At 55.0% G+C, this 13633-nt stretch overlaps 1 protein-coding gene across 1 annotated transcript in view; it reads right to left on the reverse strand.

The window, feature by feature from the left end:
• Slit1 (slit guidance ligand 1) overlaps positions 1 to 13633 on the reverse strand; it is a 153582-nt gene that overhangs the window by 38432 nt on the left and 101517 nt on the right. Inside the window, exons 9-16 of the mRNA XM_076834200.1 lie at positions 11106 to 11253; positions 10675 to 10746; positions 10288 to 10359; positions 8336 to 8407; positions 7704 to 7847; positions 1115 to 1278; positions 537 to 560; positions 267 to 411 (exon numbers count right to left, since the gene is read on the reverse strand). Of these exons, the coding sequence (XP_076690315.1) occupies positions 267 to 411; positions 537 to 560; positions 1115 to 1278; positions 7704 to 7847; positions 8336 to 8407; positions 10288 to 10359; positions 10675 to 10746; positions 11106 to 11253 (841 nt within the window). The remainder of the gene's footprint in view (positions 1 to 266; positions 412 to 536; positions 561 to 1114; positions 1279 to 7703; positions 7848 to 8335; positions 8408 to 10287; positions 10360 to 10674; positions 10747 to 11105; positions 11254 to 13633) is intronic.

Raw genomic sequence — 13633 nt, forward strand, 5'->3', positions numbered from 1 at the left:
TGACTTGAGCTCATGGAATCGTGTCCCTGAAGGTAGACAAAAGCATCACTGAAGAAAGCCACCCCTGGTTCAGGATGGTGGCCCCGCCTGGTGTCAGAGACTGCTTCGAGGGGGTTGTGAGGCAGAAGCAGTGGGCAATAGGGGTGAAGGGTGTGGCTCATGTCTCCTGCGGTCCCCCAAACACAGCTGGACAGGGGAAAGCCTGGAGTGGGCCTGGGGGTGAACCGGAGCTCAGGAGGGGGAGGGGTGCAGGGTCAGGCCCTCACAGCTCAGCCGTGGACTGGGGGATGCGCTCTGGGATCTTGGGGAGCTTCAAGCTGGAGCACTCCACCACGCTGGCCTCGCAGCGGCACTTGTGGGGGCAGGCGACATCGCTGCTGCACTCGCTGTTCAGCTGGTAATCCTCCGTGCCTGTGGCGAGAAGGAGAGCTGGGCAGAGGGCAGGCTCCAAGCAGCATGGCCAACCCAGGGCCTTCCAAGTCCCCCATTTGGCTCACTCACGGCCACTGCCCCTCCAGGCTGGCCCCCACTCCTACCTGGAATGAAGTACTGTTCTTTAGCTGGGGAGAGAAGCAGAGAAATGTCATGATGGAGGAGCAGCCAGGCCTGGCCCCATGTCCCACCTGGCTGAAGGTACCCCAGGAATTTGCAGCTGGTGGCTGGTATGGGCCTGAGTCCACCTGCCCAGCCCCTGATGCAGAAGCCTTACTCCAGAGCCCTCGTGTCATCCAATGAGACCTCTCACTTGCAATGAACAGCGCAAGTGGAGACTGCGCTCACCTTGCCGTAGCTGCCCCAAAGTCTGAGGAGGCTCTTAGCTCACTGCAAAACCTCCCGGGCCTCCTGACTGTCTTCCAAGGATCGAGTGCAGTTGTGCAGGAGGGCTGGCCTGGGAATAGAGGGACTGGGCCTCTCTCTGGGCCTTCTGCCAGCCCCACTTCTCCTAGAGCTCAGTACAATGAAGAGGGGATGAACCAACATTGAACCTAGGACAGAGGGTGGGGCCGGCGCCCTCTAGCCTGACTCCAAAGTGCCCAAGGACACCCTCTTTGGAGCCACTCAGAATCATCACGGGGTCCCTGAGCAGTCTGAAGACAGAGCAGCAGGCAGTTACCTGAGCACCGGAACTTCTTGCTCTTGATCTGCCCGATGCGCTTGTTGGCCAGGCGCCGGGGGCTGGCGCAACGGGCTCCGCTGGTCTCGATGGGATTCGTGCGCAGGAAGTCCGCCAGCCACTTGAGGTTACAGTCACAGATGAAGGGGTTCTGGGCCAGATGCCTGTCCAAAGCGGGTGAGATTGGCCATCAGAGACCAGGACTACAAACTTGTGCCCACCTCTACCTGCATGGGGCCTGGCTGCCTGCTGGGGCCCAGGTGGCTGCTCATGGCCAGAAGACCAGGGCCGGTCCTGGAGTACGTGAGGGTGGGGTGACCCCAGGGTGCACCCTGCCACCCATGGATAAGGCCTCTCAGTGCATCACAGGAAGGAAGGGGCTGCTGAGCTTCCTGCGTCCCTCCACGCCTCACTCTGTTCCTCCTCTTCCAGCCCCTTCCCTTTCCCTGCCCTGGGACACTTCACAAGCATGAGTGGAGGGGGGACTCAGGGACTGGACAGAACACCCTTGTTCATTCCCAGATGAGGCCCAGAAAAGGTGACGGAACTCAGGAACACCGATGCCACCTCAGGCCATGGCCTTGGGACCTCCCCAGCAGCCACGGGCCCTGGCCATTCCTTCTCCTGCAGACTCGGGCAGCAGCAGTCCGTCTCCCACAGCCATTCTCCAAGAGGGGGCCGTGACTGAGGTGGCGGGGCTGGGCCTGCACCCGGAGTCACTATCCCCAACCAGGCCACAGGGTCGAGGCCTCTCCTTGGAAAGCTCACAGGCCATTTCTCCACACAAGGAAAACTCAGAAAGCGTGACCGAGTAGCTGCTTTCTGGGGGATCCCTGGGGCCGCCTTGCCTGGCTGCCTGTGTTACCAGCAGGTGCAGATGGTGATGTGGGGAGCAGCTGACAGATGATGGGCTGTGACCAACATGGTGTTCCCATTTGTGGGCCCTGATTGCCCCCAGCAGGCTCAGGCCAGCCACATCTGAACCAGTGCAGCAGCAGCTCTGCCCAACCTGCATCTGGGCCACCACCACACGGGCACACCCTGCTCATGGCTGTCCCAGTGGAGACAGGGACGCCAGTCCTGGCTACCTACCTGAGAGGTCACGAGTGACAGGGCCGGGGCCAGCTCTGGGGCGCCTGCCATGCTGTGGCCACTTCTCCTTCATCTCAGAGCACCCTTCAGGTCATCTCACGTGTTGGCCTCAGCCCAGCCCCCGCCAGGTGCTGCAGAACTCTCCAAGTGAAGGAGAACTCTGGCCCAGCATCTGTGTCCAGCCCAGCTCAGAAGCTGGCCACTCTCTTGTCTGACCCTCTCCTCCCAGGCTCTGCCTTCTGGCCCCTGCTTTGGAAGTTGGCCTCCCCCAGCCCCAGCTTCTCTCATTTTCCTGTCCAAATCTGGCTCCTCTCAGTTCCACCAGGTGAGCCAGGGCCTTCCCATCTTTTCTGCATCCAGCTCAACTTTTATTCCTTATTTGAAATTGCCAATTGGCAGAGAAGATGAGTTTGCCGACTTCCGGGGTAGAGTGTGTAGCTAGTACCAGCTTTTGGGGACAGCTTAGGACCCTCCCCAGCTGCTCCACCACATCTGTTTGTGCTTAGCGCTCCAGCCTCTGCTGAGCTAACTGCTCCCCTTTGTCACAATAATGGCAGAAAACCAAGTCAATCCTGCTGTTTCCACATATATTCAAATGGCCCAGGGGTGTGGAATAGGACACATCTTTTTAAGAGCATTTGGGTCAAAAGCAAGCTATAAAACTCACCTCCCACACACACCCCACAGGGACAAGTGGCTGCCATATAAACCTAAGCATTTGATACAAATTAGAAATTTAAATAGCAACCATGTAGAGAGGGTGGGAAGAGCAAAGGCCCAGGAGGAGGAAGAACAATCTTGGCACAGGATAACCCCAAATCTGCCACCCAGGTGGCCACCACTGTGGGCACATTTCTGATGGTGGAAAGAAGGGAAGAAGTTCTATGACTTTCTCATAATAGGCTTTAGGGAGCTACAGCTAGAAATCTTTGGGTGTAAACGCTATACATCATTGATCATTGAAAAAATGCAAATTAAGAACCACAATGAGATACTACAGATTGGGATGGTTATAATAAAAGAGACTTTTTTGTTTTGTTTTTTAAAGGCAAGCAACAGAATGCTGGTGAAATCGTGAAGACCCCGGTCCCTTGGGATACACCGCTGGCATTAAATGCTGCAGTCACTGTGGGAACGCCTGAGCTTTCCTTGACAGTCAGACATAAATTTACCCTGTGAGCCAGCAACTCCCAAAGAAACCAGAACACTTGTCCACCCAGAGATCTGTAAGCAGATATTCACAGAAGCATTATTCATCCTGGCCCCAAAGCAGAAAAGATCCAAGGGTTTATCAGCTGGAGTGGATAAACAAAATGTGGACTATCAGATGTAATGGAAAAACTGGGGGCAATTATAAAGGACACAGTAAGGAGACACGCTACACACCGGTGAACCTCAGAAACACGACACCAGGGGAAAGAGGCCAGTCACAGACGACGGTGGGCGCATGATTCCATTTGATGAACCAGCCAGAAAGGGCAATCTACAAGTGGAGCATAGAAGAGGGGTCTCCTGGGGCCGGGGCTGGAAGTGGGGATCGATTGCAAATGTGTACAAGGGACTGTGGGAGGAGCCATGGAAATGTTCTGAAATTGGATGGCAGTGATAGTTGAATAACTCTGGGGGTTGACTATAAAGGTCGCTGAACGGTGCATCTAGAACAGGTGGGCTTTCTGTGTGTAAGCTACACATAAATAAGGCTGGGTTGTTTGGTTTTGTCTTGTTTTGAGTTTGAGAAGCGGGTCTCACTGCGGCTGCCCAGACTGGCCTGGGACTCCTGGGCTCCAGAGACCCATCGGCCTCAGCCTCCCCCCCCTCCCCCCCGTAGCTGGGACTACAGGTGTGCGCTGGGACTCCCATCGGATATTTTAAAAAGCTGACAAATCTCTTGGGACAAGTAAAACTGTAGAAAAATTAATATCAATATCATGACACAAAGTACTTGGTCACAAACCTTGGAGCTATGGACAAATCTAGCAGGATTTGATGAATTTAAGGCTCAGGTGTGATAAAACAAGACTCAAGTCAAGGAATTGGGGGGCAGTCCAGGGTTGAGGAGAATGTCTGGCTGTTCCTTGGATTAGTATTTCTTGTATTCTTGTTCCAAATTGTACTTTGGTTGATAATTTATAAAAGGGCCTCATGAGGTTCAGTTTTGCTTCACAGCCTTAAACAACGAGGTCTGTCCTGCAGAGGGAGGGTGACCCTGGGAGCGGCTGATTTCTGAGTGATGATGAAGAGGTGCTGGAGACCAAATCTCTGTGAGCTATTCTGGGACCTTAGTGACTGACATAATCTCTCCCTGCCTCAGTTTTCTTACAAGTGAAATCAAGGGCAATAGACCCTACCCCACGAGGGGTGTTTTAAGTGTGGAACTAAATAACAATGCAAAGAGCTGTAGTTGCCTGTGTGAGTCCCTCCGTCCCATCCCCTATCTCGCAGCTTTCCTGTGTGTGGGTTCCTGGTCTTTAAATCTCCTTAGCACATTTCTCTCAGACGTTCCACCATCCGCTCAAAACAACCCTCCTTGCTGGTGTCCCCTGTGACCTTTAATTTCACATACCTGGTAAGGTTTCCCATGAGGCCCCAGATTCCTCTCTCTGGCTATAACGGAATTGATTAGCAGGACTCAGACTACAGGGAGTGTGAAGGCTACCATGAGTTTGTCCCCATGGCTGACGTCCCACTGATGTCCAGAGTCCCCAGGAAGAGGCTCTGTGCCCTCTATTCAATCAATCTGGAACCTCTCCTGGCGCCCACCTAAAAAGGTGCACCACCCAGCAGGGATGACAACAGTGAAGGCCGTGGTGACATTAAGAACCAATGCCCACAATGCTCACACAACGTGGCTCAGGCTCAGCACACCCAGCCCGCCAGAGGCTCAGGACCAAAGGGGCAGCAGGAAGGAGAACCCTGAAGTATTGGGTTAACCATGCAGCAGACAAGAAGCGGCCCCATGCAGAAGTATTCCAGCTAAAAGTGTAGGGCTCTTTCCTGAAGCCTAACCACACAGCATCACCAAACGGAGAAGGAACGTTAGGATCCAATTACGCCATTCTCAGGGTCCCTGGAGAATTATTGGGCATTGAGATCAATGACTGTTTTTATTACAAAAAGAGGCTTGAGATAAGAACAAAGGAGAGGCAGTCAAGGTCGGGAAGATGGGGGCCAGTTCAAAAGGACTTAGATGGGAGGGGAGGCACGAGAAGAAAGGAAACCTAGAATCTATAACAGGGGCAGGGCACCCCCACTACCTCAGGCACCAGCTCTGGACCCCCTCCTTGCTGGAGGAATCTCTCTCTCTCTCTCTCTCTCTCTCTTCTATCCTTTAAATAAAACGTTTTTGCTTTTGCCTCGGTGTTTCTTGGGTTTTAATCTTCAACACAGGGGGAACGAGGACCGGATCCTAATTTTTAAGACTGGATTCAGCAACAGGCGTCTCGTGCCTCCTGATAAGAGCGCACAATCCCGCCTTGGAAATCCTCTTGCCAGAAAACCAATCACTGGTCGACTGAACCTGAACTTGACTAAACATAGGTCTTCCATCTGGCAGGACACAGGCCACTCTGTCTCAGTCCTACAAGGATGCGGTCAGCCAAGTCCAGACTGGGAAACTCGACAGAACTCATCACACAGTGTCTTCAACAAATAAACTGCAAGGAAAACAGGAGAACGAGCCCAGCCTGTTGGCACACTCCTGTAATCCCAATGGCTCAGGAGACTGAGGCAGGAGGATGACAAGTTCAAATCCAGCCTCAGCAACTTAGCGAAGCTGTAAGTAACGTACAGAGACTCCCTCTCTAAATAAAACATAAAAAGGGATGGATGTGGCTCAGTAGTTAAACCCCTGAGGTTCAATCCCTAGGAACCCTCCCAGAGAGAGAGAGAGAGAGAGAGAGAGAGAGGGAGAGAGAGAGAGAGAGAGAGACATATGAAGAGGATACCTATTGACAAAAAAAAAAAAAAAATGATCTAAAGGACATGTCCACTAGTAACAGCAGATTGTGTTGCACAGGTCTTATTTAAATCTGGATTCCACTGACCTACTAAAAAGTTGTATAATATAAATGAGACCCAGGAAGTCCAAACACTAATTAGATATTTGATGATATTAAGAAATTGCTTTTCAATGTGATACTAATATTGGGCTTTTGCTTTGCTTTGTTTTGATTTTGTGTGTGTGTGATGCTGGGGAGGGAAACAGGGGCCAGTGCATGTTAGGCAAGGACTCTGCCACTCAGTGACAGCCCCAGCCCTGGGGATACTTTTGAAGAACCCTCTCTTTCAGTGATAGGGATGAAGTCTGCAAAGAGTAACTCTACGTAGGATTTGCTTCCAAATAGTTTGGGTGTCATGGAAGTGGGGAGGCACCGCTAAAACCAGACTGGCCAGGAATTACAGCTGGGGTGAGGAACACTGAGGGTTCACTCTGGGTTATGGTTTGGATGGGAGGTGTCCCCCGAAAGCTCACCTGGGAGACAATGCAGGAAGGTTCAGAGGAGAAATGATTGGGCTGTGAGGGTCTTAACCCAATCGGTGAATGAGTCCCGGGACAGGGATTAACTGAGTGGTACCTGAGTGGTGGGGTGTGGCTGGAGGAGGTGGGCGTTGGGACATGTCTTTGGGGTCTATGTTGGTATCTGGCTGTGGAGTCTCTCCCTGCTTCCTGGTTGTCCTGTGAGCTGCTTCCCTCGGCCACGCTCTTCCACCATGATATTCAGCCTCACCCAGAGCCTCGAGGAATGGAGCCGGCCTTCCATGGACTAAGAGCTCTGAAACCGTGAGCCCTCAAATAAGCTTTTCTTTATCTACCAATGTGCTGGTAGGATCTTTTAGTCACCGCAGAGAAATAGCCGACTAAAACACTCTGCTACTTTTAATATGCTCGTCATTTTCCACAACGAAGAATCACAACAAATGGCTCGATTTGTTGCTCTCTAATTTTTAATCCATAATCATCACTGTTTTTACTATATTTCATCTGGTTTGACATTTCCGACTGTAAGCTGCACTATTATTTTGTGAACTATCAAAAAAGAACAAAATTCTGCCCATTAAATGCTACGCTATCCACTGTAACAGGCACCCACCTCCAGAGCTATTAATGTGGAAACGGGTCTTAGAATCCGTGGGCTACATTACTGTCCTGATCGTTATTTAACTGTAGCTGGCATTTAGCAAACATTCACCACGAGCTCCCTACAAACATCTTGAATCTCACAACAACTCTATGAAGTTGATGTCCTCACTTTATGGGGAAATAAAATTGAGGCACAGAGAAGCTAATTCACTTGCCCAGGGCCACACCGAGGAATAGCTGGGATTAGGACCCGCAGTTGTCTAACCCGGAGCCTGGGTCCTTCCTCTGTTGGAGGCCAACCCAGGTGGGGAGGAAGCCATCTGGACCTGGAAGCTGTAACCCCGACAGGTTCCCCAGCGGGGGCCTTCTTGCTGAGAGGCCTGCAGGGAGGGAGGCAAGGAGGAGGGGGGTGCTCACAGTGTCTGGATGGCCCGCAGGGAGGTGAAGGTGCCCTTGGCCAGGCTCTGGATCTTGTTGTCGTACAGGGAGAGCAGCGAGAGGTTCTGCAGGTCCTGGAAGGCGTCGGGCCGGATGCAGTTGATCTTGTTGGCGTTCAGGAGCCTGAGGGCAGAGTCAGAGCCTGAGATGGACTCCTCACCCGCCCTGGCACCTTCCTTGGCCTTGGGCATGCGTGATCTGGGGGAGCTGCCCCCTGCTGCCCTGGAGCCGGCAAGTCTGACTGCATTCTTACACCCGGGTCCCTGCCACCCTTGTCCCGTTCAAGGACCTGCTAGAGGTGCCTCGAGAGATTCCAGGAGACCACAGGACAAGGCTCCAACCCGAAGGCATTTGGGGGGACACAGCCCTGTCCCCAGCCACTGCGTGCCCCAGGATCGTAGGCCTCTGGCTCTGACGTCCTGTGAGCAGTTCTGAGCAGGCCTCTAAGACCCGTCCCTGTCTGGCCTCTGCAGAGCCCTGTGGCCTTTCAGCCTTCCTGGGTCACCTGTCTGCCAAGCTCCTGTTTCAAGTGCCCCAAAGAGACTCAAAGGAGCAGTGGGGGGGCGGGCAGAGAAACGTGGGCTCTCCCTGGGCCCCACCCAAGTCCTTACAGGAGCTGTAGGGTGTACAGGCCTCCAAACACGCCGCGGGGCAGGTCTGTGATCTTGTTTCCATAGAGGACCCTGGAGAGAGGCAGCAGAGAGGGAGGGTTAGAGGCAGAGGGCAGAGCTCTGCAGCCTCCCAGGGCCCACCTTCACCAGGCACAGTGCCCAGGGCCTAGCGTGCACATTTGCTATGGGAACTTGCCAGCAGATGGCGGTAGAGTGTCTTCCAAAAGCATCACCTGTTTCCAGTTTGCTCAAAGGTACCCTCTGGGCTGGAGGGGGCTGTGATCCCCAGGGGCAGCCCTGTCCCCCTGCCCCCATATACAGGGCCCCACAGAAGCCTTCAAAAGGGGCCCTTCCAGGGAAACTCGTGGGAAATTAGCCTGGTCCAGGACTCAAAAGGAGACTGTCAGACAAGAGGAAGCCCCAAGAGAACTACAGAGAGAAAAAATAGAATGCAGACAGCACATGCAGTGCGAAACCCAGCTGGTGGGCACTGCAAGTGGGGGTGTGGGGGGGTGTATATGGTTTGGTATTTGCAAAGTTTTCTGAACTGAGCATGAATGAATTCCATGTATAATCAGGGCAGGCAAAAGCAAACGTTAAAAAAAAATGTAGGCAAAGATATGTTCTGGCAGACAGTGAGAAAGACAAGGGAAAAACCACCAAAGAGGCTTGGGGGTGTTTTATTCCCAATGTCCTGGTCACTGCCACAAGCCACCCTGTTTTTACACATTCAGAGTAAAAACTATTTGCTATCTCTTCGAATGTGGCTTCAGCAGGAGGGCACAGCAGGAGCAAAGGCCCTGTGGTGGGATCCACGGTGGATCACATAGAGCTGAAAAGGCTGGTGTGGCTTGAGTGGGGGGAACAAATGGGCAGCAGCGTGGACTTCACCCAGCCAGCACCAGGAAAATCTCTGAGACATGATCAGATTCTCATTTCAGACACATCCCTCGAGCTGCTGCGTGGAGAATGGAGTGGAGGGAAAGCAGGTGACAAGGTCAGGCCTGGCCAAGGTGGGCACAGATGAGTACAGGATCCGTCTGCGCCATCTCCGCACGCAAGCTCCCATACGGCAGGGAAGCAGCTGTGGCCAGGTACCCATGAGCAACCAAACCCACTGAAGTGGGTTACTGTCACCTTTTATCCTTTCAGACTGTATGATCTGATGTAAGAGAACTGTATTCATTTCTCAGAGGAAAAGCTCCGCGTGGTGGCAGGCCACCTCCAGGATCTGATCTTCGTGGCAGTGATCTATCATCAGGTTGTCATGCCCAGCTGTGTAGGTTACACACTGCACAACCTCAGAGGCATCATTCACAACTGGCCTCTCTACACCCTGGACTCTGCCCCAAGGGAAGAGGGCAGCATGCTCAGCAGACCAAGAGCTGGCAGCCTCTTTGTACTCTCCAAGGGGCAGGGGTCTCCATCCTGCTGTACTCACCAGACCTCTAATCTATGCCACCACGTGTCCAGAGGGCAGGTGGAAACACCCAGTCCTAAAAGTGACAAAGGGCTCCTCCCCACGGGGAGCTCCCCTGGCTGTAGTGTGGTCTCTCTATGGACAAAGTGCTCTGGACCTCAGAGAGTCAGGGACTTGGTGACCCTCGGGGTGGGAACAAGCCTCCCTGGGAAGCCAGTGATGGAGGACGTTTGTAGACTGACTTGCCCTGGAGGAGGGGAAACACCGCCCGCATCACCCACATCTGGGGTCAAGGGCCTTTGGGATGAAAGACAGCCAGGTGTGGCAGGTGTCCCCACTGGACCTGGTGGCCACTGTTCCTGTGAGTGACACGGGAAGGCTCAGCAGCCTTCTAAGGGGAGAAAGGACCAAGTTCACTGCCACAGAGAGATCTGGGGAGATCTGCCCCCTGACGGGCCTGCTCCTCCCAGCGCACAGGAGGGGCCCTGGCCACCCGCTGGGCCCCCCGGGCGCCTCTGTGGGGCCTACTCACAGCGAGTTCAAGGAGCGCAGGCCCTGGAAGGCGTCGGGCGCCATCTCTGCGATCTGGTTGTTGCTCAGGTCTCTGCAAAGCGAGCGGAGAGGGCAGCTGACCCCTGTGGGCCACCCCTGGGAGGGCAGTCCCCCCACCCCGCCGAACACCCCGAACACCCCGGGACACTCTGTTCTGTGCAGTCCGAGTGTTGCGCCCAGGGGGACACTGCCGCCCAGGGAGCCATCAACGTCCGGCCAGGTCTCATCCCTAACTGCTCCTGTCGGTGCCCGCTGAAATGGGGGGACGACCCGACTCAGGCCTCAGACGACCCTGCCCGGCAGGAGGGCCACGCCATCTCCCTGTCCCAGACCACAGACTCTTGCCGTGCCCTGGAGGGGGACTCACATCCTGCGCAGCTTTCTGTAGGGAGAGAAGGCTCCCGGGGGGATGGACTTGATGCCATTGAGCTCCAGACGGCTGCGGAGAACACAGGAGCACAGGGAAGGTGAGGCCCAGGTCGCCGGCCTCAGCTGCCATCTGTGGGCTCACCCAGCCACCCAGCCTCTGCCTCAGCCCCCTGCACCCTTCCGTGTCCATCTCCCCAGGCTTCCCTGGCAGAAAGGGGCTCACAATGGTGCTAATCCTAAACCCATTCTGGCAGACCGGCCAGCGATGCTGGACAGACGGACCACGGAGGGACACCCCTCCCCAACCCCCTGGAGGCCCCCAGCCTTGGGCAGAGAGCTCAGTCCTGCGGAGGCACACTGTGTCTCCCCATCTGCCACCCCGGAGCCTCAGGGCAAGCCCTGGGCCGGCCCCTGCTGTCCCTTACTCACATCTCGGTCATGGTCTCCGGCAGGTTGGCGGGGATGGCGGTGAGGCCTTTGCCACGACAGTCCACGATGCCATTGCTGCAGGCGCACATGGCGGGGCAGGAGCCCGAGGAGAGGGTGCAGGAAGGCACGCGCCCCGCCTCCCCCTGGCCTGCAGAAACAGGGGCTGTGACCTCAGGTGGCCTGCATCAGCGTCCCCTCCCCAGACCCAGACCAGCCGGTAGGACGGGGGTGTGCAGTGGCAGTTGCTGTGGATGAGGATGGACCAGGAGAGGTTGCCAAGGGCGCAGGAGGTAAGAGATCCCGAACGTGGATGTGACTCTGGGCGCTGGTCACCCAGCAGGTACTGGTCAGATGTTTGCTGAATTCAACCAAAATGAGCTGCACCCTGGGAGATCTGGGCCCAGACAGCTGAAGCTTCAGTTTCCAGTCTGTATCACTTAACACCTCTGAGTTCCCACGGCCCGCACAGGAGCGGGACAACCACGTGCACCAAGCGTTCTCGCTGCACCGTGTGCTACGGTGAGTGCGGCCACACAGCCTTCCTGCACAGCCCTGCTCGGCCCTGCGAGGAGCGTGTTGTTGCCATTGTACAGGTGAGAAAACCGAGTCCTCAGCATTCATCAACTGGTTGACATTTACTCAACTGAATTAATAGATAGCGAAGCCAGGACCAAGCCCAGTGTCTGATGTAAAGAGCCCACACTTTAAAAAAGTGCATTCATTAGTAACATAAAGTGCACCACCTTCAGCATGCACCTGGTTGAACTTCCGCCCAGACATGGAACATGTCCATCGCCCAGGAGGGTCCCTCCTGCCCTTTCCCCACGGCAACTCCTATTCTGATGCCTGTCACCACAGGTTTGTTCTGCTTGTCTGAATTTCACATCCATGAAATCAACTGTGGATTCTCTTTTGTGTGTGGCTTTTTCACCCAACATAAAATCTTTGAGATTTAATGTTGTTGAGTATCAATAATTCTTTTTTGTTGCTGAGTAGTACTCCATTATATGGGCATATCATAATTAGTGAACCCACTGTCTTCTGGAGGCTAAGCCAGGCGGTGTCCTGTTGGTGGAAATTTGTATTGTCTCCAGCTTTGGGCTATTGCAAAAATAAGCTGTCATGAATATTCTCTGGCGTTTTGTGCAGAACAAGTGCACACCCCTGGCAGTGGAGTGGCAGGGCCGTGGGGTAGACACATGTGGAACTTTCACGGATTCTGCTACACAGTTCTGCCAGGTGGATGAGCAATTTACACTCCTGCCAACCTTCTAGCACCTCATACTTTTCCTGGCTAACCCACAGGGTGGGCACAGGACCAAATGAGACAAGGCTATAAGGAGCCAGGGCAAATTATGACAGTATCCTCCTCAGGAACATGGCTGCCAGGGTGCACGGATTCCAGCAGAGGAAACATGTCCAAAGAAATGCAGAAGCCAAGGTGTTCCAACGCAGAGAGAGGCTGCATTCCAAAACAAAGCTGCCACGTTACCTAGTCCCAGTCGCCAAAAATACGGCAGCTGCTCAGAGGTGAGTCTCCGGTCTGGCTCCTCTCACAGCACACCCCTGTGTGCACACTCACAAGCACACACCCACTCTCCCACACTCCCACCCACACTCTCCTGTGCACACACTCTCCTGTGCATACACCCTCCCTTTTACATGCACGCTCTCCCTTGCACACACACAGTCACAGAGCAGCCCCGTGCACAGCAGTATTACAGTCTGGTCCTAGGTGTCTCCAGTGCTCAGAGGAGGTGACAGCCACTGTCACCTGAGGCTCCCCCAAGCCCAGCAGGTGCTTTCCCTCAGCGCTCGGGAGGCGGGTGGGCCCAGAGCCCCCAGGTGTGGGAGAAACAGTCCCCCCACTCCATTCCGGACCATTCCCTGACCAAGCACAGGCCCAGTGTGAGGACACGGGCAGAAACACGTCACCCTGTTTGTTCCACGAGCTCACGGAGTTTGCCACCTATCCACCCAGGGACCTCACCCGGGGTCAGAGAAGGCTCCCCAGGCTCTGTGGGGTGAGGAGGGGCCCGCAGGCCACAGAGCGGAAGGGTGCAGCTGACAGGGGAGAAGCTGAGAAGGCTGGGGTGGGAGGCCCGGGCAGCAGGGAGAGGCAGAGGCAGGGCTGCGGGCAGTGAGTGGGGGCCTGAGGCCAGGGAGGGGAGGCTGACCCTGGGCTGAGGACAGCTCTGGAGGGCCATGAGTACACGCAGCAGGGACCGCCCAGGCTGCGGGCTCCTCTGGGCCTTCTGCAGCATGGAGACCAAGTGGGCAGGGAGGGAGGGGCAAGAGGAAGAGGAGGGGCACAGGCATGGGATCACCTGGCCTGGCACCAAGGCTCCAGGGCGAATTTTAAGACCTGCCAGGGGAGCAGGGGGAGGTGGGGGAGGAGGGGCAGGGACGTGGGTGGAGGACAGCGAGTGGACTCAGGAAGTAAGGGTTGGGACAGAGGAGGACGTGAGGGGAGGAGGAAGGCGGGGGAGGAAGGGAGGAGGGAAGACAAGAGAGATGACAGGAGGGAA

Source organism: Callospermophilus lateralis, chromosome 15 (genome assembly GCF_048772815.1).
Source record: "Callospermophilus lateralis isolate mCalLat2 chromosome 15, mCalLat2.hap1, whole genome shotgun sequence".
Taxonomy (NCBI): Eukaryota; Metazoa; Chordata; class Mammalia; order Rodentia; family Sciuridae; genus Callospermophilus; species Callospermophilus lateralis.